The 23,988-nt window shown below is 43.7% G+C and overlaps 1 protein-coding gene across 3 annotated transcripts in view; it reads left to right on the top strand.

Moving 5' to 3' along the window:
* Positions 1 to 23,988, top strand: part of NFATC3 (nuclear factor of activated T cells 3) — a 96,910-nt gene that overhangs the window by 65,724 nt on the left and 7,198 nt on the right. The window contains exons 9-10 of one of the 3 annotated variants that reach the window (XM_040982493.1): positions 2,623 to 3,627; positions 17,298 to 17,401. In XM_040982493.1, the coding sequence (XP_040838427.1) occupies positions 2,623 to 3,627; positions 17,298 to 17,398 (1,106 nt within the window). In that variant the 3' untranslated portion in view covers positions 17,399 to 17,401. Of the gene's footprint in view, positions 1 to 2,622; positions 3,628 to 17,271; positions 17,402 to 23,988 lie in introns of all 3 variants that reach the window. The other 2 variants (XM_040982491.1, XM_040982492.1) reach the window with 2 other exon arrangements.

Here is a 23,988-nt window from a genome sequence, read left to right as displayed (position 1 = left end):
AAGCTGCTTGGGAGCCAGGATATCCAGCTTCAGCTCTGCTGTAGGTAATAACCACTGAGTGCATAAGACTAAATTGGTGACTTTTGAATTGTTTTAAATTTTTAAAATTTTAACAAAAAATTTAATATGAAAATATTCATGATCCAGTTGTTGTAGCATAGTAAAATAGCACCCTTGACATTGCTTTGTTTCCTGAAGAGCCCTTTATGTATTCTCATTTTAAGGCTTTTTTTAATAATAGATGTTTTTTTTTTAATTTATTTATTTTTATTGCAAAGTCAGATATACAGAGAGAGAGAGAGACAGAGAGGGAGATCTTTCATCCACTGATTCACGCCCCAAGCAGCCGCAACAGCTGGAGTTGATCCGATCGGAAGCCAGCAGCCCAGAACCTCTTCAGGTCACCTACATGGGTACAGGGTCCCAAGACTTTGGGCTGTCCTCGGCTGCTTTGTCAGGCCACAAACAGGGAACTGGATAGGAAGTGGGGCCTCTAGGATTAGAACCGGAGCCTATATGGAATCTCAGTGTGTTCAAGATGAGGACTTTGGCCACCAGGCCACTGCCTCGGGCCTTTTTTTTTTTTTTTTAAGATTTATTTATTTATGGGCCCAGCATAGTAGCCTAGCTGCTAAAGTCATTGCCTTGCATTCACCAGGATCCCATATGAGTACCAGTTCGCATCCTGACTGCTCCACTTCCTTCCTAGCTCCCTGCTTGTGGCCTAGAAAAGCAGTCGAGGACGGCCCAAAGCCTTGGGATCCTGCACTTGCGTGAGAGACCCAGAGGAAGTTCCTGGCTCTTAACTGCGGATTGGCTCAGCTCCGGCTGTTATAGCCACTGGGCGAGTGAATCAGCGGATGGGAGATTTTTCTCTCTGTCTCTGCTTTTGCTTCTCTCTATAAATCTGACTTTCCAATAAAAAAATTAAAAACTAAAAAAAAAAATTTGAAAGAAAAATTTAAAAGATTTATTTATTTATTTAAAAGAGCCACAGGGAAGGAAAGGCAGAGAGAGAGAAATTATACATCTACTGGTTTACACCCCCAAATGGCCACAGTGGCTGAAGTTGAGCTGGTAAAGTCAGGAGTTAGGAGCGCTTTCCAAGTCTCCCATGTGAGTAAGGATCCAAGGATTTGGCCCATCATTCCCTGATTTCAGGTGTGTTATTAGAGGTTTTGGTCAGAATTAAAATAATTGGGACTAGAATCAGCACCCGTATGGGTTCCTGGCATCCCAGATAGCCACCAAATCAGCTCCTCCAAGTCTTCCAATATGGTGACATTATTTCCTTGTATTACTACCATTCCTGTATTGTTCTGCTGCCTTTCTGGTGGTAATATCTCCATACATCATCTATCATAAAGATTCAGAAAATAATCAAACTGCCACAATGGTTTTTTGAAATGTGTGTTATGATAAAATTCAACCATCTTCTCCTTTTTCCACACCGGTAACAGGCTAGGTTGGAAACAGAGCTGCTTGGGCATAAATTGGTGTCCTTTTTGAATGCCAGCTTTACCAACTGTGCCTCAACACACCCCACAAAATTGTTTTCTTAATTTCCTGTTTGGATTGCTTATCATTAATTCATCCAAATATATATTTTTGCATGATGATTTTTGTATCTGAAAATTTCACTGAATTTGTGGTTAATAGTGTTTTTGAGCCTCTCATGATAGTGGAGGATCACAGGAAATGCTTATTAAAATCATTGTAAACCAAAAGCTGTGTGAACGTAAGATTCATGTTGTCTGGCATGTAACACAGCATGTAAAAGCAGGTGACTGATAAGTGTCAGATCATGTCTCCCAAATACAAAGAATGGTTGATTTTGACCATAGGATTTTACTTTGTATTTATTTATTTTAAAGATTTATTTTTATTGGAAAGTCAGATTCACAGAGAGGAGAAAGAGATAAAAATCTTCTATCTGCTGGTTCACTCCCCAAGTTGCTGTAACAGCTGGAGCTTAACCGATCAGAAGCCAGGAGCTTTTTACAGGTCTCTCCTGTGAGTGCAGGCTCCCGAGGCTTTGGGCCATCCTCTACTGTTTTCATAGGCCACAAACATTGAGCTGAACTGAAAGTGGAACAGCTGGGACACAAACCAGCGCCCATATAGGATCTCAGTGAAGGTGAAGATTAGGCAGTTGAACTATTGCGCTGGGATCTCAATTTATTTTTAATGGGTAATATATACACAATCAAAAACATTGAAAGAGCACAACATGGCCTGGCACTATGGCTCAGTAACTAAATCCTTGCCTTGCATATACTGGGATTCCTCATGGGCACTATTTCGTGTCCTAGCTGTTCCACTTCCTCTTTCCTCTGATTCCAGGTTATCTAGTTTTCTTTTCCAGCAGCAAATCCAACACGTCATAGTTTGTTAAACATCTTCACAGAGCTTTCCATACATGTACAGGCAAAAACATATGTATGTATAGTTATGTGTATACACAAAAACATACACATGTACATAGACTCTTCTATTTGAGTTACCTTCACTAAAGGCAGTTGTGTTTGCCACCCTGGCTACAGCTGTGATCTAACATAAAGCATCGCCATTTTCATTTTATGTATTACATATTAACAGTAGCTTTCATAATTTTCTTTTCAGTTTTCATGAAGCAAGAACACAGAGAAGAGATTGATTTATCTTCAGTTCCACCTTTGCCTATACCACATTCTGCCCAGACCCAGAGGCCTTCAGCAGATCCAGGGCACCCACACGACAGTGTATTGTCAACACAGAGGAACTTGGTTTGTCCAGTCCAGCAGGCATATGCATCCATGGTAACCTCATCCCATCTACCACCATTGCAATGTGGGGATGAGAATTCAGGAAAAGAACAGCAGGTGGTATCTTCTTCAGTTGTACACCAGCCTTTTCAAGTTACACCGACACCTCCTGTGGGGTCTTCCTATCAGCCTATGCAAACTAATATATACAATGGACCAACTTGTCTTCCTGTTAATGCTGCCTCTAGTCAAGAATTTGACCCAGTTTTGTTTCAACAGGATACAACTCTTCCTAGTTTAGTAAATCTTGGCTGTCAACCATTATCATCCGTACCATTTCATTCTTCAAATTCTGGTTCAACAGGACATCTCTTAGCACATACACCTCATTCTGTGCAGACCCCGCCTCATCTGCAGTCGATGGGATACCATTGTTCAAATACAGCGCAAAGATCTCTTTCTTCTCCAGGGACTGACCAGGTCACAGGTCAGTCTTCCCCTCAGTTGCAACCCATTACATACAGTCCTTCACATTCTGGGTCTGCTACAACAGCTTCCCCAGCAGCTTCTTGTCCCTTGGCCAGCTCACCACTTTCTGGTCCGTCGTCTCCTCAGCTGCAGCCTATGCCTTACCAATCTCCTAGCTCAGGAACTGCCTCATTACCATCTCCGGCCACCAGAATGCATTCTGGAAAGCACTCAAGTCAAGCACAAAGTACAGGCCAGAGAGATCTTTCTGTACCTTCATCCTTAATGTGTCACAATTTATGTGATCCAGCCTCATTTCCATCTGATGGGGCAACTGTGAACGTGAAACATGAACCTGAAGATCGGGAACCTAACTTTACAACCATTGGTCTACAGGACATCACTTTAGATGATGGTAAGTTCAAGAGTATGAAGTTGCCATGGAATGTTTAGTGATCAACAGCAGAATTGGGTCTTTAAGTGAGTTGTTATTATTAGAGATACATGTCAATACATACCTGTTCTTTGAAGAAAATCTGTTCTTCAGAGTATTTTATCACTAATATTTATTTCTGTATAGGGATTCTTTTCTTTGAAACTATATGGCTAAAAAAAAAAAAAAAACTATGGATAGACCATAGAATAGAGAATGGAATTCATGGGGCAGTACTTCAGTGAGCATTGTTGAACTAGATGTTGAGAATACTAAGAAGGTAGTAAGATACTATTTCTGCCCTTAGAGAGATTCCCACAAATATAGAACCTGCTCTCCAGAACCAGCAATTAACTAGAAGTTAACACACCTACAGTTAAGGTGCAGCATTTGATGTTGGAGTACCTGGGGGAGGCTTGAAGAATGGCTTAATTTGCACTTTATCACCCTCATACCTCATTGGAGACCTGAATTGGGTTTTGGAGTCCTGGCTTTGTCTCCTGCCCAGCTCTAACCACTGTGGATATTTGAGGTGTGAACCAGCAGATAATAACTGTTTGTCTATCTGTGCCTTTCTTTGACACTCAAATAAGACTTCAAAGAAGTATTAAAGTTTAGGAATGCTCCCAGCGCACTGGGGGAAGGTATCAAGGGGACTGAGGAGGCAGGCTTGGGTTGCGGGAAGGCTAGGGGCATAACATTGGTGGGCATGTGGGGTCCTGGGAGCTCACCTCTAGGCAGGTGGAGTGAACCTCGAGATTTCCTTATGTACTTGGTCCTGGGCAAGGTGAGGAGAGTGGAGGGGAGAGCCCCAGGTCATTATGCTGCTCTGGTGTGCTGCTGGAAATTTCACTGGATCTGGGTCTTGGGTATGTAGAGGGGGTGAGGCACCAGGCCAGCACATATGACAGGAGCTTGGGACCCTGATACACAGCAGAGTCCCAGACCAGCTCACCACCCACTGGGATTCCAAAGGCTGGGCTAGTCACAAGGATTGTGGGTTGATTAGGGAAAGGAGCAAGGGGATATAGGGTAGGGAGGGTCATCCTGGGAGTATCTTGTAGGTGAGCAATGACTCCTGAGGGACTCCCAACGACAAGGCAGGTATGTGAGGGGACTGAAACCTGGTGGTTTGGAGGGGAGAGACCAGAAGAACTTTGTGGATCAGACCGATCTCCAGCCCACATGGGAGACCTGAGCTGGGCTTAGCATGGAACATTGCTGATCACCACATGCCAGCCCACCCACAAGCTATGGCTGGGGGCCAGTCTGACCGGACTAGATCCCAGTACCTGACAATGAGTGGCTGATCAGGGGACGGGTCACATTAGGCTGGACCATGACACCAGCCAGCACACAAGTGAATCGAGTCTGGGTGTAGATTCTGTGGGAGATATGTAGGCCCAGCCCTATGGAATTACAAGTCTTGCTGGTGAGCTTAGGAGTTGGGATGGTGATGGACAGAGGTAGGTGTGGCCATGGATTTCACCAATACAGGTACTGGGGGTAGGAACAAATGGAGCAGGTCCAAGCTATAGCACCCACATGAGCACCCTAAAACAGGGTGTGGGGTGAGCTGGGCCACAACATCCACCAGCTCATAAAAAGGCCAGGATGGATGGGCAGGTCATGTCAAGAAGCAAGGGCCTAGTACCTACTGGCATGTGTGAGATCTGGGTCTGGGAGTGGCCTGAAGGAGGGAACTTGGGTAACTTCCCTAGTGAGTCATAACTCTCACTGGAGAGCACATAGTTCAGGCCTGGGTGTTGGGCAGGTTGGGCAGGGTAGCTCCATCTGTTGGCAAGTATGTGAGTTGGTTTTGGAAGAGGGTGGATTGAATGGGGCTGAGTGAACCATAGCCCACTGGCAAGTGCAGAAACTAGAATGGAGTGCAGGTTATGCTGGACTAGGCTGTCACACCTGCTTGTGTGCATGAGCCAGAGATAGAAGCAGCAGGGCCAGGTTCCAGCACCCGCCAGTGACAGTTGGGACTGGGAACCAGCCAGGCCAAGGTAGGCTACAGCATCCCAAAGTGATGGCCAAGACAGATGAGGGGCTATGCCAAGCTGAGTCAGAGTAACCACTGTCGTGCATGAAATCTGTGCCTTGAAACAGGCCTGGGTGGGGAGCCAAGGGGGCACCCTGGTTGGATTGTGGGTCCCACTGGTGAATGCAAGTCCTGGAGTGGAGGCTACAGTCTAGCCTGGACGTGGCTATCGTATCCTTCAGAATGGGTGTGGACTGGTTCTGGGGTATGTCAGACTGGGCTAGACTCTACACCCACTGGTGTAGTAGAAGACAGCTCAAGTGCTTGGGCCACTACCACCCATGTGGGAGTTCCAAATTGATTTTATAGCTCTTTACTTCAGCCTGGCCCAGCCCCAGTTGTTGTGGCCATTTAGGGAGTGAACCAGTAGATGCTATTCCTGTCTATCCCTCTCATTCAAATAAAAGATATTTATGTATTTATAAAGATTTTAGTCTAGTTTCATGCTACTATAATCTTCATTAAAATGTTTAGAACACAACCATGACAATTTTTTAAAAGATGAATTTATTTTTATTGGAAAGCAGATCAGTTTTACAGAGAGAAAGAGAAATAGAAAGATCTTGCAGGGCCTGGCGCGGTGGCGCAAGTGGTTAAGTCCTCGCCTTGCACGCCCGGGATACCATATGGGCGCCGGTTCTAATCCCGGCAGCCCCGCTTCCCTTCCAGCTCCCTGCCTGTGGCCGGGGAAAGCAGTTGAGGACTGAAGCCTGAAGCTTTGGGACCCTGCACCCATGTGGGAGTCCCGGAAGAGGCTCCTGGCTTCGGACCGGCATAGCATCGGCCGTTGCGCTCACTTGGGGAGTGAATCATCGGACGGAAGATCTTCCTCTCTGTCTCTCCTCTCTGTATATCCGCCTTTCCAATACAAAAATAATAAAAATAAATCTTAAAAAAAAAAAGAAAGATCTTGCATCCACTGGTTCATTCCCCAAATGACAACAATAGCTGGAGATAAGCCAATCCGAAGCCAGGAACTTCTCCAAAATCTCCCTGATGGGTGCAGGGTCCCAAGGCTTCAGGCCATCCTCTTGCCTCCCCAGGCCACAAGCAGGGAGCTGTATGGAAAGTGGACCAGCTAGGACATAAATTGGCATCCATATGGAATCCCAGTACTTCCAAAATAAAGATTTAGGCATTGGACCATAATGCCAGTTCCACAGCTATGACCATTTCTCTTTTTTTAAATTGCATTTCATTTTATAACATCGCTTCATATGCTCTGATGTTCCCCCATCCCCTCCCCATGCCCTCACCCCATGGTGGATTGTTCCACCTTATTGCAGTATTACAGTTCAAATCCAATCTAGTTTCTTTCATTGTAAGCATGTGCTATGCATAGTCCAGCATCTTATTGTCCAGCTCAATTCAACAGTTTCTTGGGGAGACCAACTCTGGTCTGAAGGCATAGCCGGCGGAATATCATTCTGACCAATTAAAAGCCATAACATAAGCCATGACCATTTCTATATTTATTTTATTTATTATATTTACATAGTTAAGAAGGATGTGTGTCCATGTGGACCACTAATTAGGGAAGGAAGGATCTAGGATTAGGGGAAAGCAGCGGAGACCATTGTTTCCAAGTTTTTTTTCTTTTCTTGTATCTGGGGGAAGGGAGAGATAAGAGGAGAAGCCTCACCATAACCTCCCAACTGCGCCAGTACCCAGGGATGGGAAATGGCTGCCAGACATCAACCCAGGTCCTCGATGTGGAGCATACTCTGAGGGTTCTGCTTAAATGGTGTCAGTACTTTTGAAATGAGGTTGATGTTGCTCCAAGGATGAGGAAATCCTTCCAAGGTGCATTGGCTGATATAGTCCACCTTAGAATCTCCATTCACCCAGATCTTTACTGTCAACACTTGACTGGGGTAGTTGTCCAATTTGTTCTTCCCTCTATCCTCTCCTATGGTACAAAATGTCCTCTGCAGACCCCAATGGACTGCCATATCTTCCATGTGCATTTGGGCAAGCCATCCACTGCTCCGTCTTTTCCACTGAGAAGGCCCAGTTCTGACACATATACTCCATGGTCAGACCACAGATCCTGTGATTTTCCCCGTGGTTAGAGTTCTGAATCCTGCAGTTCAGTGGGGGGATCCCCGAAGAAACCTCATCTGATATAACCCAGATCTGACTCTTGTGTGTGCTAGCTGGTACGGGTTCCAACTCAGACCACATACGTGTTGGTAGTTACAATTGCTGGGTCAGTTCTGTCTCTAGCCTTAGCTCTTATGCAAACCAATGGATGCTGCAGTCCAGCCTAGCCCTGCCCACCACATACATGTCCCTTATGTACACCAGGGGGAACTGCAGCCCAGTTGGAGTGACCCCTAATAACCCACACCAGGCCCATCCGCAGCCCTGTTTCCATCACATGCTGGTATGTGCAACAGACTGAGTCAGTTTGTCCCACAGCCCAACTGACCCTGCTATCTGGACCACACTTATGCTGATGGGTGCCACTGCCTGTCCAGTCAGGCTTACCCCCAGCCCTAGTTATCATGCTCATGGGTGGGAGCTGCAGCCCATCAGAGAAATGCCCACAATTTCCCTACTAGTCCACTCTAAACCCTAGATCTTGTACTTTTCTTTCTTTTATTATTATTAATTACATTGCATTATGTGACGCAGTTTCATAGGCTCTGGGATTCCCCCAACTAGATCTTGTACTTTTCAAGTGATTCTGCAGTCCAGCTTGACGTGACTTACCCCTGTTCGCAGCCCTTGACAGCTCACACTGTGGCAAAGCCCAAACAGCCTGCACTTGCTCTGGTTCATGAATGCACCAGTGATATGGTTGCTTAGCCCAGCCTAGCTGTCCCTCTAAACCAGCTCATGTGCAGGTCACCTTCCTATCCTTATCTGCCACTGGTCCTAATTCTCATGCTCACTAGCAGGAGCAGTGGCCTAGCAAGAGAGTCCTTGCTGTGCCCCTACCAGGCTCACCTTCCCCCCACCCAGAGCTTCTGTGTGCTGATAGGTACTGTGGTCCAGCTACTATGGCCCACTGCACCCTGGCATTTGCTGGTGGGTGCTCTAGCCTGGCTTGGCTCAGGCTGTTCCTGATTCCAGCTCATGTTGGTAGGTGCTGCAGCCTAGCCTAATGCAGCCGATTCCATACCCAGTCCTGTCCCTAATAGGAACTGGCTGGTATTATGGCCTGACCTGGCCTGTCTTACACTCCATCTGTAAGTGGGTGTTATGAATTGGCCCAGTTTGTCCCACCCTTAGACATTGCCCATGCATAATTCTGGCACCTGCTGCAACTCAGCCTGGTCTGGGCTCATCCCTTTCTTGATTCTTGCACTCATCTGCAGGGACTGCATCATGACAGAGGAATTCCCCCAAGCTCCTCTATCAGGTCACCTCCTAGTTGCAGATGTCATGCACACCAGACTGACTTGGTTCACCTCCTGTCCCTGCAGGAACAGTGGTACTGTTCTGTCAGCCAGGTCTGCCCCAGTCCTGGTTTTCACGCTTTCCAGTGGGAGTGATAACCCAAGAGGGAGGTGCCCACTATTTCCCTCCTGGGCCCACTCCCGGATCATGCACTTTCCAGATGGTTCTGCCATTTAACTTGACAGAATTAACCCTTCATACCAACATCTGCCAGCTGATGTTGTGGCAAAGCCCAGCCAACCCTCACCCATTCTGATTTATGCTTGCACCAGTAGGCACAGTCAACCAAGCCTGGCTCTTCCCTGATCTGGCTCACATGAGGCCCACAGGTGTTGTAGCCCTGCCTGGGCTGGTCTGCCCTCATCCCAACTCACGCTGTCCTGTGGGAGTGGTGTTCCAGCAGGGGGGCCCTCCACATTCCCCCTACCGGCTTTACTCCCTCCCTCTGTGGTTCCTACATGTGCGGGTTGGGCACTGCAGCCCAGACTGGCATGACCCCCTTGCCTCGGCATTTGCCAGTGGGTGTTGTAGCCTGCCCCATAAAGAACTGTTTTAATGTATATCATCACTTAGTTTAAAAAAAAAAAAAAAAACTTGGGCAAACACAGCCCAATACACAGATATGTGTAAGAAAAATTACAGTGCCAGCCACAAAAATTATGGCATGAGTAAAAACTCACTGATGAAGTTAGAGTTGTGCTATAGTGGGTTCAGGTACCCTGAGTGATGCTGGCGTTCCATATGGGCTCCAGTTTGTGTCCTAAATGCTTTGCTTTGTGACTCATCTCCCTGCTAATGGCTCAGGAAAAGCAATGGATGATGGCCCAAGTACTTCATGCCCTGCCATTCACATGGGAGACTCAGGTGACACTCCTGGCTTCTGCCTGGCTCAGCCCTGGCCATTAAAAATAAAAATAAAATCTGACTTTCCAATAAAAATAAGATCTGAAAAAAAAAGAGCCTTCAAAAAAATTTTTTAAGATGCATTTATTTTTATTTGGAAGACAAAGTTAGAGAGAAAGAGCTTTAATTGGCTGATTCATCCCCCAAATGGCCACAGTGCCATAAGCAGGGAGCTGAATGGGAAGTAGACCTGCTGAGACTAGAACCAGCGCCCATCTGGGATGCTGGCACTAGCAAGCAGAGAATTAGCTTGTTTGAGCCATCGTGATAGCTCCAAAATCAACTTTCTAAAGACATGCCCCCTGTGACCTAAGGCTTTCCCACAATACCTATCCTTAAAACGTATATAATTTTCATATATAATATATATATGATTACATTAAGTTTATACCTTCTTTATGCTGTTGTGACTTTAGGATCTGAAAGGTTGGATGAGTTTAGATTCATTCAAGTTCAAATCTTAGTAGATAGTAATTGTCTAGGATAGCACTGAAAGGTGGTCTGTTGCCAGCGATCTTGGTGGTTAGTAGAATTAGATAAGTATACTTGTTCTCTGACATTTTATGGCTGTTGGACATTTCTAAAGCCTGTTTATCTGGGTGAGAAGAAAAGTTTGAAATTCCTATTTATGTTGTAAAAGTAATATAGAATTAAGAATGATGATAATGGACCTGGCACGGTGGCCTAGCAAGCTAAAGTCCTCACCTTGAATTTGCTGGGATCCCATATGGGTGCCGATTCTAATCCCAGCAGTTCCACTTCCCATCCAGCTCCCTGCTTGTGGCCTGGAAGGGCAGTCAAGGATGGCCCAAAGCCTTGGGACTCTGCACCAGTGTGGGAGACGTGGAGAAGGTTCCTGGCTCCTGGCTTCAAATCAGCACAGCACCAGCCATTGCGGTCACTTGGGGAGTGAATCATTAGACAGAAGATCTTGCTCTCTGTCTCTCCTCCTCTCTGTGTATCTGACTTTGCAATAAAAATAAATAAATCTTAAAAAAAAAAAACAAACTATGATAACAGTGCCCGGCATGAAGGGCTAGTGGCTAGATCCCTGCCTTGTATCAGCCTGGTTCCCATATGGGTGGGAGGACTGGCTGCTCCATTTCCCGTCCAGCTCCCTGCTTGTGGCCTGGGAAAGCAGAAAAGGACAGCCCAGGGCCTTGGGACCCAGCATTAGTGTGGGAGACCTGGAGGAAGGTCGTGACTCCTGGCTTTGGATTGGCTCAGCTCCAGCCATTGTGACCACTTGAGGAATGAACCAGCAGATGGAAATTCTCGCTCTCTCTTTCCTTCTCTGTAAATCTGACTTTCCAATGAAAATAAAATAAATCTTAGAAGGAAAAAAAGAGAATGATGATAACTAGAATCTCCAATATCAGACTAGGGGGTGGTGTTGTAGCATAACCAGAAATGTCGCCTTCAGTGACAGCGTCCCACTTAGAGTGCAAGTTCTACTTTCCACTGCTCCACTTCTGATCCAGCTCCCTACTAATATCCTTGAAAGGTAAGTGGAAGGTGGCCAAGGTGGTTGTGCCCCTGCTACCCTTGTAGGAGGCCTAGAGGATGTCATCACACAGCTGCTTCCTGCATTTATAAACAGTTACCTGTATTTTTCCTATATTTTTCCAGGAGTGTACATGTATGTGTACTACTCAGTACTTTGCATTTTCCATGTATTATTAGGTATTATGACATATAAGAACTTCCTTTCTTATTGGAATATTTTATGAAATATTGCATAATAGATGTACTTTCATCTGCATATCAGGTATAGTGAGTTTTTTTTTTTACTTACTGTGTATCATTTCCCATCTATCTGTATGCAATCTTGAGACATTTGTGGGAGACCAAGTATGATAAATTCCTACAAGTGAGGTTCTTAGACCAATATTTAAAAAAACAAAAAAAGATTCCCAAAGTGTCCTCCGTAAAGATTTTACCAGTTTGTGTTACCATGAGCATTGTTAGAGAGTACTTGTTTCCCAGTATATTCATCAACATAGTCCGTTATCAAATGTCTTATTATTTGCTAGTGGAATAAGTAGAAAACAGCTTCTTAGGATAACTTTTATTTTACTTATGAATAAGACTGCTTGTTTATTATATACTTAAACAAAAGTGTTTTTTTTTTTCACAAATCTATGATCTTTGTTAGTTTACTGTTAAATAATCAGCATTTATAAAGTGTCATGGCACAGCAAATTAAGCTGACCCAGGGGATGTCTGTGTCTCCTGGTAGTGTGTCTTTGATTGAATATGACCTCTGCTTCTGATCCAGCTTCCTGCTGATCCAGCCCAAATACTTGAAGTACCTGCCACCCACATAAGAGGTGGCACAGCCGCAGCTACTGAGGGCATTTGGAGAGTAAAACAGTGGCAGTTTTTCTCTCCTCCCCCTCCCAGCCCCACCACTACTTCCTCTTTCTCTTCCTCCATTTCTGTCTGTCACTGATCTTTTAAATTAATCAAATAAAAAAAAAATAGTGAATTGGGCCCTACATGATAGCCTAATGGCTAAATCCTTGCCTTGCATCTGCCAGGATCCCATATTGGAACCAGTTTGTATCCTGGCTGTTCCACTTCCCATCCAGCTCCCTGCCTGTAGCTTGGGAAAGTAGCAGAGGACAGCCCAAAGCCTTGGAACCCTGGACCCGTTCAGAATCTTCTGGCTCCTGTCTTCGGATCAGCTCAGCTCTGGCTGTTGTAGCCACTTGGGGAATGAACCAGCAGAAGAAAATCTTTGTCTCTTCTTTCTGTATGTCTGTCTTTCCAATAAATATAAATCGTAAATAAATTTTTAAAATTATTAAATAAATAATAGTGGATTAACCTCCTGCTTGCAACACCAACATTCCATATTCGAGTGCTGATAAATCTTTCTAAAAAACTGAAGACCTGTGTTAATCTTTCAGTTCTTGACCATGATATACCTTACATTTATTTATTTCTGTATTTCAGCAAAATACAATTTTAATGTGTCAGTCTTATGTCTACCTGGGTTAATTAATTCCTAAGTAGTTTTTTTTTGAGTTTTTTTTTTTTTTTAATTGGAAAGGCAGACACACAGAGAGGGGGAGAGACAGAGAGGAAGATCTTCCATCTGATGATTCACTCCCCAAGTGAGCGCAACAGCCGGTACTTCACCGATCCGAAGCCGGGAACCAGGAACCTTCTCCGGGTCTCCCAAGTGGGTGCAGGGTCCCAAGGCTTTGGGCCATCCTCGACTGTCCTCCCAGGCCACAAGCAGGGAGCTGGATGGGAAGTGGGGCCACTGGGATTAGAACCAGCGCCCATATAGGATCCCGGGGCATTCAAGGCGAGGGTCTTTTGCTGCTAGGCCACGCTGCTGGGCCCAATTCCTAAGTATTATTTCGAGCATTTTTAAAGTATTCGTTTCTCAAGATTTATTTATTTGAAAGGCAGAGTTAAGGAGAGACAGATGTTCTATCTGCTGGTTCCCTGCCGGATGACAACGACAGCTGGAGCTCGTCCAATCCAAGGCCAGGAATCTGGAGATATAAGTTCTCCCGCATGTGTACAGGGTTCCAAGGTCTTGGGTCATCTTCTGTTGCTTTCCCAGGCACATGAGTAGCAGGAACTTGGATTGGAAGTGGAATGAATGGCATTCATATAGGGTGCTGGGGTCACAGGTGGCAGCCTAAGTTGCTGTGCTCCAACACAGACCACTATTTTATTATTTTTAGTACTGTGTAAATGGAATTGTGTGCTTCATTCCCTTTTGGGTTGTTCATTATAAAAATATTGAAATACAATTGTGGGTTGATATTCTGTCATGTAATTTTACTGACTTTGTAGTGCAAACGTTTTTTAAGTGAATGGCATTTAGTGTTTTGTATGTATAACATCATGTCATTTGTGAATAGATACTTTTACTTCTTCCTTTCTAACTTTGCTATCTTTTATTATTCTAACATAGTTTCTCTTGCTAGAAATTTTTCAATAATAGTTGGATGAAAATGGTAAAAGGGGCTTCTTTGTCTAACTGACTGTAAGAAGAAAACTTTCAGTCTTTTATGATTGTCATGTTATCTTGGAGTTTTTTTTTTTTAAAGATTTATTTATTTATTATGGGAAAGTCAGATATACAGAGAGAAGGAGAAACATAGAGAAAGATTTCCGTCTGCTGGTTCACTCCCAAGGAGCCACAAAGGCCAAAACCTAGCCAATCCAAAGCCAGGAGCCAAGAGTGTCTTCTGGGTCTGCTATGCAGGTTCAGGGTCCCAAGGCTTTGTGCTGTCCTCAACTGCTTTCCCAGGCCATAGGGGGGGAGTTGGATGGGACGTAGGGCCACCAGGACACGAACCTGCGTTCATGTGGGATCCTGATGCGTGCAAGGCGGAGGACTTTAGCTGCTAGGCTACTGCACCAGGCCCTGCTTGGAGTTTTTAATAAATGACTTTTATCACTTTGAGAAAAATCCTTTGATTCCGTTTATTGAGTGTTTTATATTGAAAGAATTTTGAATCCTGTCAGATGATTAATATATGAGTCATTATGATCCTGCATTTTTCCACTTGTTCTAGTAATGTCTTGTTATGTTGATTGATTTTTATGTTGAGACATCCTTCATTTTTGGAATAAAACCAACTTGGTCATGATGTATAATTCTTTTATTTATGAGTTTGCTTTTGCTATCCTTTTGCTGGCTTTCATGTCAGGGTAATAACGCTGTACTTAAAATGAGTTAGAAAGTGTTCTCTTTAATGCTTTGAAATAGTGTCAGAAGGAATCATGTTATTTCTTCTGTAAATGGTCAGAGTTTGTGAGCAGGAGAGACAGTGAAGTATTTTTTGAACTGTCAGTAAAGCTTGAGAAACGAGTGACACAGAGGTTAAGCTCTCACTTGGGATATTCACATCCCATATTTGAGTGCCATATTTAAGTCCCACTTCTGCCTCTTATCCAGCTTCCTTCTAATGTGCCTGGGACTCAGGATATGAAGGATCAGCTATTTGGGTCCCTGCTATCTGTAGGGGAGACCTGAATGAGTTCCTGGTACCTGACTTTTGCCAGGTCCCAGCTCAAATGCTGTTGCAGATATTTAGGCAACCAGAGAATGTAAGATTATGTGTATTTGTGTGTATTTGTGTGTGTGTGTGTGTGTGTGTGTGTGTGTGTGTGTGTGTGTGTGTGTGTATCTTTCCCTTTATAATAAATAAGTAAACTTTTTGGGTGGAAAAATAAAGAACTGGAAGGCTGTCTGGAGACTGTAAGTTTCTGTAAAGCTGTTTATAATTCCTACTGAGTTAGTTCATAAGAAGCTCTTACACAGTGTCTTTTGGCTTCTTCTCTTGGTCCCTTTGCTTTCTGTCTTTTGATTTATGTGCTGATTTGCCTGGAATACCATGTTTTGTATCTTCAGGTCTGTTTTGGAGTCTTTGGTTTTAAAAATTGAGCACCCATAGAAATGATACTTTAGCTCTATTATCAACACTTGATAATCTTTTATTGACTCTTAAAAAGGTAGGTAAGTCTAAAACATCGTAATTTTTTTTAAAGTTTATTTATTTTTATTGCAAAGTCAGATATACAGAGAGAAAGAGAGACAAAGAGAAAGATCTTTGTTGGTTCATTCCTCAAGCACCCGCATTGGCTGGAGCTGAGCCAATCTGAAGCCAGGACCCAGGAGCTTCCTCTAGGTCTCCCATGCAGGTCAGAGCCCCAAGGCTCTGGGCCATCCTCAACTGCCCTCCCAGGCCGCAAACAGGGAGCTGGAAGGGAAGCAGGGCCTCCAGGATTAGAACCAGCACCTATATGGGATACTGGCATGTGCAAGGCAAGAACTCTAGCCATTAGACTACCAAACCGGGCCATAAAACATTGTAATTTTTTTTTTAAGAAGGAAGAAAAGTTATGCCCACACAGGATTTCTAGGGTTTGTTTTTGCTTTGTATTTACGCTTTTAGTCTAGAGGATGCATTTGGTACAGAAGAGTTCCTCCATTGTGTTCCTTCTTTCCTCTGCTTAAGATTAGGGTACTAATTAATGTTCAGAGGGGCTATGTGCAGAATCTTCTTTCCAAAGTTAGGGTCAGAAATAGCTCCTTAAAGGACAAAGAGATTCTACCTATTCTATTTATTTTAGAGTGTAACTGTGCATTATCCGCTACTATTGACTAAACCAACAGCTCGTGATCACTAAACTGACAAGTAGTAACAAGTATTGACTTTGAGACACTCTTGACAGCTTCCCACAGTAAGCTGTGCGTGCAATAAGATCTAGTAGACACACAAAAACCCTACATATTTATAGCTAACATAAAAGTCTCACAAATTGTTAGTTTTCATTAAGAGAAATGCAGTTTGCTCTCTGCAATTTATTCTGTTTTTTGACTACAACTTCCTGAATTGATTTCATGAACTGCAAATGGATGCGAATTTTAGTTTAAAAGTTATTATCAAATGTTCAGGTAATTTTGTTGTAGCCTAGACAATTATTTGCAAAATACAAATAACTAATAAAAAGTTTATCTTAAGCTAAATTTATCGTTTAAAATCACTGAAAACTAATTGCAATTCTTTTAAAGTTAATGCCCTTTCAAAAATATTAGTGTTCTACAGTAGAGTGACTGTACAGTGGCATATATATGTATATATATGATTTATTTATTTTCATTTGAAAGTCAGATAGAAGAGGAGAGACAGAGAGGAAGATCTTCTCTCCACTGATTCACTACTCAAGTGGTCACAACAGCCAGAACTGAGCCTATCTGAAGCCAGGAGCCTGGCACTTCTTCTGGGTCCCCCACATGGGCTGTCCTCGACTGCTTTCCCAGGCCTCAAGCAGGGAGCTGGAAGGGAAGCTGGGCTGCCAAGGTTAAAACCAGAGCCCATATGGGATCCTGGTGTGTGCAAGGTGAGGACTTTAGCCACTACATTACCATGCCAGGCCCTATTTATTTTACTAAACACTGAGAGTGAGGAATTGAAAGTTTCCCAACACAAGGAAATGATAAGTAGTTAACGAGATGAGTATGCCAGTTGCACTGATTTGATCAGTATATAGTATGGAGTTATTGCACTGTACCCATAACTTAAAGTTTTTAAAATAAAAAGTTACTGGCCTTTTAATGAAAAGAAATCATGTTATCTAAACTATTTGGACTACAGTATTCATATTATTTCATAAAATGTGATTATTTTACACTGTGATAAACAGATAAAGAACAGTTAAGTTCCGTTTTGATTAAAAATAAAAGCAGGCTGGGCACTGTCATCGATTAAGTTCATGCTCTGGTTTGTTCCATTCAGTAGTGATATTGTCTTCTTTGACACAGACCAGTTTATGTCTGACTTGGAACACCAGCCATCAGGTTCAGCAGAGAAATGGCCTACCCTCAGTGAGCTCTCATGTGCTGCTCCATTCTGGAGACCATAGAGGGTGAGTGTTGACTGACATGTGTTGTTTCTGTGCCCAAGTCTGGTATTTGCTTGCATGCAGTGGCTGGATTTGCATGTGCTGCAGAAGAAGGGGGTATGCATGGGCATCTTCTCAGTAAAGCCCACTTAACTATCTTTGGAGCTACACTTGACTACAAGACTTTGTCCTTTAACTCTAACTATACTCAAGCTCTCACAGTTGTGTTTTTAGTCTGGCTGTGTACAAAAAGCACATGTTTTGTTTGTTCAAGATATTATTTATTTATTTGTTTGCAGGACAGAATCAGAAAGCTAGGGAGAGAGAGAGAGAGATATCTTCCATCTGTTGGTTGACTCTCTAAATGGTTGCAACAGCTAGCGCTGGGCCAGGCCAAAGCCAGGATCCTGGAACTCCAACCAGGTTGTCTCTCACATGAGTGGCAGGAGCCCAGGCACATTATCAGGGAACAGGACCAGAAGTGAAGCAACTGGGACTTTAACAGGTGTTTATATGAGATATTGATATTGTAGACAGCATCTTACTTTCCGCACCACAAAGGTGGCCCAAAAGGCAAGTGTTCAATTATGTTTCTTAAATCAAGAAGAAAAAAAAATCTCCTATATATATATATTTTAAAAAAAAATCTGTGATGTGGATGCTGAGTACATGTGATTGCTGGCCTGATTTCTGGTGAAGTACTTTTAAAATTGTATTTATTTTTATTTGAAAGACAGATTTAGAGACAGATCTACTATTCACTGGTTCACTCCCCAGATGGCTACAAAAGCCAGAGCTGGACTAGTCCAAAGACAGGAGCTTGGAGCTACTTCTTAGGTGTTCCACGTGGGTATAGGGACCCAAGCACTTGCATCATCTGCTTCTGCTTTCCTAAGCATATTAGCAGGAAGCTTGATCAGAAGTGGAGCAGCTAGAACATAAATAGGTGCCTGTGTGACTGCACTATGGTGTTGTCCCCCATCCATTACAATAAGTATTGTGAAGCCTCCGAATTAGATTTGCTTAAAAAAAAAAAAAAAACTGACATGTTGAGCCTGAATCTTCACCTTGCATCTGCCAGGATCCCATATAGGCGCCGGTTCATATCCCAGGTGCTCCACTTCCCATCCAGCTTCTTGCTTGTGGCCTTGGGAAGCAGTGGAAGATGGCACAAAGCCTTGGGACCCTGCACTCACATAGAAGACCTAGAAGTAACTCCTGGTTCCTGACTGGATTTTCACAGCTGTGGCTCAGTGTTTAACCCAGGACTGTTCTTATTTATGAAGGTTCAAATACTGGTCCTGCTACTAGTGATACTGTTTAAAAAAGAAATGCTCTGGGGACTGATTTGGTAGCCTAGTGGCTGAAGTCCTCGCCTAGTATGCACCGGGATCCCATACAGACACCGGTTCTAATCCCCACTTCGCAGCCCTACTTCCTACCCAGCTCCCTGCTTGTAGCCTGGGAAAGTGGTAAAGGACAGCCCAAAGCCTTGGGATCCTGCATTTATGTGGAAGACCTAGAAGAAGCTCCTGGCTCCTGGTTTCAGATTGGCTCAGCTCTAGCAGTTGTGGACGCTTGGGGAGTGAATCAGCGGATGGAAGATCTTCCTCTCTTTCTCTTCTATATATATGTAACTTTCCAATAAAAAAATAAAATACATTTGTTTTAATTAAAAAATTCTAAAACAGAAGTGCTTCTCTGTACTAAAAGGATCAATGGATAACGGAGTGAATAAGAATAAGAACATAGCAACAGGAGTATAGACAACTCCTTAGAACCAAAAAGTAGATAGATTTGGGAATGTGGGATCTCTAAAAATTTTGTTGACTTGCAGGCCTTTATTAACTTATTTATTTGTTTATTTAAATTTATTTTAAAGGCAGTTATAGAGAGCAGGAGAAAGAGACAGTCAGACATAGAAGGAATCTTTTCTCTGTTGACTTATTCCCCAAATGGCTATATCAGCCAGGGCTGGTCCAGGGCAAAGCCAGGAGTCTTGAACTGCTTCTGGGTTTCCCATGTGGTGCATGGGCCCAAGCACTTGAACCATCCTCTGCCACTTTTCTAGGCACATTAGCAGGAAGCTTCATCAGAAATAGAGCCTGAAGGACTGAAACCTGTACTTATATGGGATTGTGGCATTACAGGCAGATGTTAACATGCTGCACCACAATGCTGGCCCTGCTTACCGATCTTTTAGGAAATGTTTTGGGGGCCCAGCGTGGTGGCCTAGAGGCTAAAGTCCTCGCCTTGAAAGTGCCGGGATCTCATATGGGCGCTGGTTCTGATCCGGCAGCCCTGCTTCCCATCCAGCTCTCTGCTTGTGGCCTGAGAGAGCAGTCAAGGATGGCTCAAAGCCTTGGGACTCTGCACCCGCATGGGAGACGTGGAGAAGGTTCCACAATGCCAGCCATTACGGTCACTTGGGGAGTGAATCATTAGACAGAAGATCTTCCTCTCTGTCTCTCCTCCTCTCTGTGTATCTGACTTTGCAATAAAAATAAATAAATCTTAAAAAAAAAAAAAAAAAACTATGATAACAGTGCCCGGCATGATGGGCTAGTGGCTAGATTCCTGCCTTGTATCAACCTGGTTCCCATATGGGTGGGAGGACTGGCTGCTCCACTTCCCGTCCAGCTCCCTGCTTGTGGCCTGGGAAAGCAGAAGAGGACAGCCCAGGGCCTTGGGACCCAGCATTAGTGTGGGAGACCTGGAGGAAGGTCGTGACTCCTGGCTTTGGATTGGCTCAGCTCCAGCCATTGTGACCACTTGAGGAATGAACCAGCAGATGGAAATTCTCGCGCTCTCTTTCCTTTTCTGTAAATCTGACTTTCCAATGAAAATAAATCTTTAATAAAAACAATAAAAGATGTTTTATGTATTTGTTTATTTGAGAGATAAGGTGTTTAAGAGGGAAAAAAAGAGATCATCTGTATACTGGTTCACTCCCCAAATGGCTATGATATCCAGGGCTGAGTCAGGCCAAAGCTAGGAAAAGGGAACTCCATCCAGGTTTCCCACAAGGGTAGCAAGGGTCCAAGTACTTGAGCTGTCATTTGCTGCCTTCTCAGATACATTAGCATGGAGCTGTTTTGGAGCTAGAACATCTGGAAGTCAAATCATTGCTTTGATGTAGGATGCTGACATCACAAGTTGCAGCTTAACCCACTGCACAACTATGCCAGCTCTGCTTGCTGGCCTTTTTGAGGTAGAGACTTACTTATATAAACCACTGTTAAAGGTGAGAAGCCTCCTGGAGCTTTGATAGGTAGTTCTGTATTGGTTAAAGATTAAGAGAAGGACAGGCTCTGTGCTCTTGGAGACTAATCATCTGCCTGCTGTGCCAGCGTCCCAAATGGGTACAAATTTGAGTCCTGACTGCTCCACTTATGATCCAGCACCCTGGTAACATACCTGGAAAAGCAACAGAAGATGGCCCAAGTGCTTGGGTCCTGTTCCAACATGGGAGACCCAGAAGATCTTGGCTCTTACCTTCAGATCAGTCCAGTTATGGCTATTGTGGTTATTTGGTGGGGTGAACCAGCAGGTAGGAGATCTGTCTGTCTCTCCTTCTGTCTCTTTATAACTCTGCCTTTCAAAGTTAAAACAAAAAAAAAAGTATTAAATGAAGAAAATTGCTGCAGCTAGCTCTTCAACAGTAGAAAGAGCCATGTGGGTTTATGGATCTCAGTCTCAGATTTGTCCCCTCAAGATAACAGATTGGGGAGTTGGTGGCAGAAAATATGTTGGGAAAAGAAATTCCAAAGTAGTTTTGAGTTCTACATTGGCCTAAATTGAAAAGAAGTGTTTATTTTTTGACATTTCCATTTTTGCTGATACAGAAGAGGACATGCTGCTGCCTGACAGTGCTTTGAAGTACCTGTGTGTTGTTTACTCAGCTGGAGACTTCATGTTTATCTTTGTAGAATGTTTTGAATTACAGATCTTCACGGAGCAAAGATCTGTAGAGCATCACACATATTAGAGGCTTGTTGGAGAAAAAATCTTCCCACTGGCCAGATATCCCCCCCACCCCCATAAGCTGTGCTTTAAAGAAGTCATATTTTTCATTTATTAGTATTACTCCAGTGATGCTAAAGGTGAAGGACACCTTCTTGTCATTTCACATGTATTTCACTGTTGCCTGTGTTTGGAAGCTGTCTAGAGTACAGGATAAAACTTCACATGCAAAAGCTCAAAATGTTAATTTGATTCTTGCTTAAAGATCCCAAAGTTAAAAAAAAAAAAAAGTGGGATGGGGATCTGCATAATAGCCTAATGGCTAAGTCCTTGCCTTGTAGCCACCAGGATCCCATATGGACACAAGTTTGTATCTTGCTGCTCTACTTCCCATCCAGCTCCGTGCTTGTGGCCTGGGAAAGCAGTCAAAAACAGCCCAAAGCCTTGGAACCCTGCACCCACATGAGAGACCCAGAAGAAGTTCCTGACTCCTGCCTTCAGATTGGCTGGGCTCCAGCCATTGAAGCTTCTGGGGGAGTGAAACAGCCAATGGTTAAGCTATTATGCAGGCCCTGGGGTTTTTTTGTTTTTGTTTTGTTTTGTTTTTCATTTATATTGGAAAGACAGATTTATAGAGAGAAGAGGATATTCCCCAAATAACCAGAGAAACCAGATCTTGGTCAGGCCAAAACCGAGAACCAGGAATTCTATCCAACTCTCCCACATTGGTAGGAAGTGCCCAAGCATTTGGGATGACTTCCACTGCCTTCTAAAGCACATTAACTTTTGATGAATTGTTGCAGCTTTACAAGGAAAGATCGCACGCCAATCCAGGTGTTGTGGTGTGTGCATTGGGGTGGGAGGAGGATGAGACTCTTAACTGCCAGAGTGGGCTCGATGGTGTGACCTACATAGCCTGCTGGCACTGCCATTTGAGAGCTGTTAGCTCATGTTCACTTTACTCTTCAAAGGAAGGAAAATGACAAACCTTTACCTTAGGGGAATAAACAGCTCTGTTCTTAAGTTGGTAAAACCCAAAAAAGCTACTTAGTGACTAGTTTAAATACACGAACAGATTCATTCAGAATGAAGTGAAAAATGATGAAAGAGCAAGCATTAGTATTTTTAAGAAATCATGTGAATCAGGGTTGCTAATGATTTTACATAGTTTTTTAATCATGTTTGTCACTAAAAGCCCTTTTACAAGGTATATATATATATATATTTGACAAACAGAGGAAAGGAGAGCAAGAAAATGTGCTTCATCTGCTGGTTCACCCCCTCCAAATGCCCTCAGTGGCTGAGGCTGGGAACCCAATCCAGGTCTCACATGAAAGACAAGAACCTGACTACCATAGCCATCATTGCCCCCTCTCTGGGTCTGTAAAAGCAGAAAAAAGAGTTAAATCCGGGTACTTTGATGTGGGATGCAAGCATCTGAACTGTTAAGCTAAACACCTGCTCTTTGCCAGTAATAGTCCCTTTTTAGTCTTTGTTCCTTCCTTTATTTTCTTTTTTTTTAAAAAAAGTTGTTTTTAAAGATTTTATTTAATTATTTTTAGTGGAAAAGCAGATCAAATGTGTGGAGAGAAGGATAGATAGAACAATCTTCATTGCTGGTTCACTTCCCTAATGGCCGCAACGACTGGAGCTGAGCCAATCCGGAGCCAGGAGTTTGACACAGGTGCAGGTTCCCAAGGCTTTGGGCCATTCTTGCCTGCTTTCCCAAGCTTCAAGTAGGGAGCTGGATGGGAAGTGGAGCAGCCGGGACATAAACCAGCACCCATATGAGCCCCTAGTAGTAGTCTTAATTTGCTTTAGTTGACACCTTATTTTTGGCAAGTTCCAACAGACAGAAGTAACTGTTTCGGAAACTCCCAGAAGTGGGAGCCACACTCTCATCCTGAGTGAGATATGTGAGAATAAAAGCAGAGGAGTTGCATAATTGACAGTGGTCTTTTGTTTTGTTTTTAGATGTATTTATTTGAAAGAGTTACAGAGAAAGGGAGAAACAGAAAGATGTTCTATGTACTGATCCATTCTCCAAGTGGCCACAACAGCTGGGGCTGGGCTACTCTCTAAAGCCAGGAGAAAGGAGTTTCTTCTGAATCTCCCATGTAGGTGCAGGAACCTAAGTTCTACAGCCATCTTCTGTTTTCCCAAGTGCATTATCACGGAGCAGCGGGTCAGAAATGGAGCAGGGACTGGCTAGTTAATTCTCCACCTCCAAGCACAGACAGCCCATGTTGATGCTCGTTCATGGCCCAGCTGCTCAACTTCCAATCCAGCTCCCTGCTTATGTCCTGGGAAAGCAGTGGAGGATGGCCCAATGCCCTGGGAATCTAACACACATTTAGGAGACCCAGAATAAGCTCGCGGCTCCTGGCTTCTTATTGGCTTAGCTCTGGCCATTGCAGCCATTTGGGAGTGAACCAGCAAATGGAAGCTATTTCTCTGTTCCTCCTTCCCTCTGTAAATTTGCCTTTCCAATAAAAATGAATAAATCCTAAAAAGGAAAAAAAAAATAAAGAAGAAGAAGAAAGGAGAGATGAAGAAAGGAAAAAAAGGGATCAGCTAGGTCTTTTAAGATTTGTTTATTTTTATTGGAAAGTCAGATACACAGAGAGGAGAGACAGAGAGAAAGCCAA

This window comes from Ochotona curzoniae, unplaced genomic scaffold, assembly GCF_017591425.1.
Source record: "Ochotona curzoniae isolate NIBS_2020 unplaced genomic scaffold, NIBS_Ocur_1.0 contig_3622, whole genome shotgun sequence".
NCBI classification, from domain to species: domain Eukaryota; kingdom Metazoa; phylum Chordata; class Mammalia; order Lagomorpha; family Ochotonidae; genus Ochotona; species Ochotona curzoniae.
The sequence above is the reverse complement of the archived record's forward strand: the minus strand, read 5'-3'. Positions and strand labels throughout refer to the sequence as shown.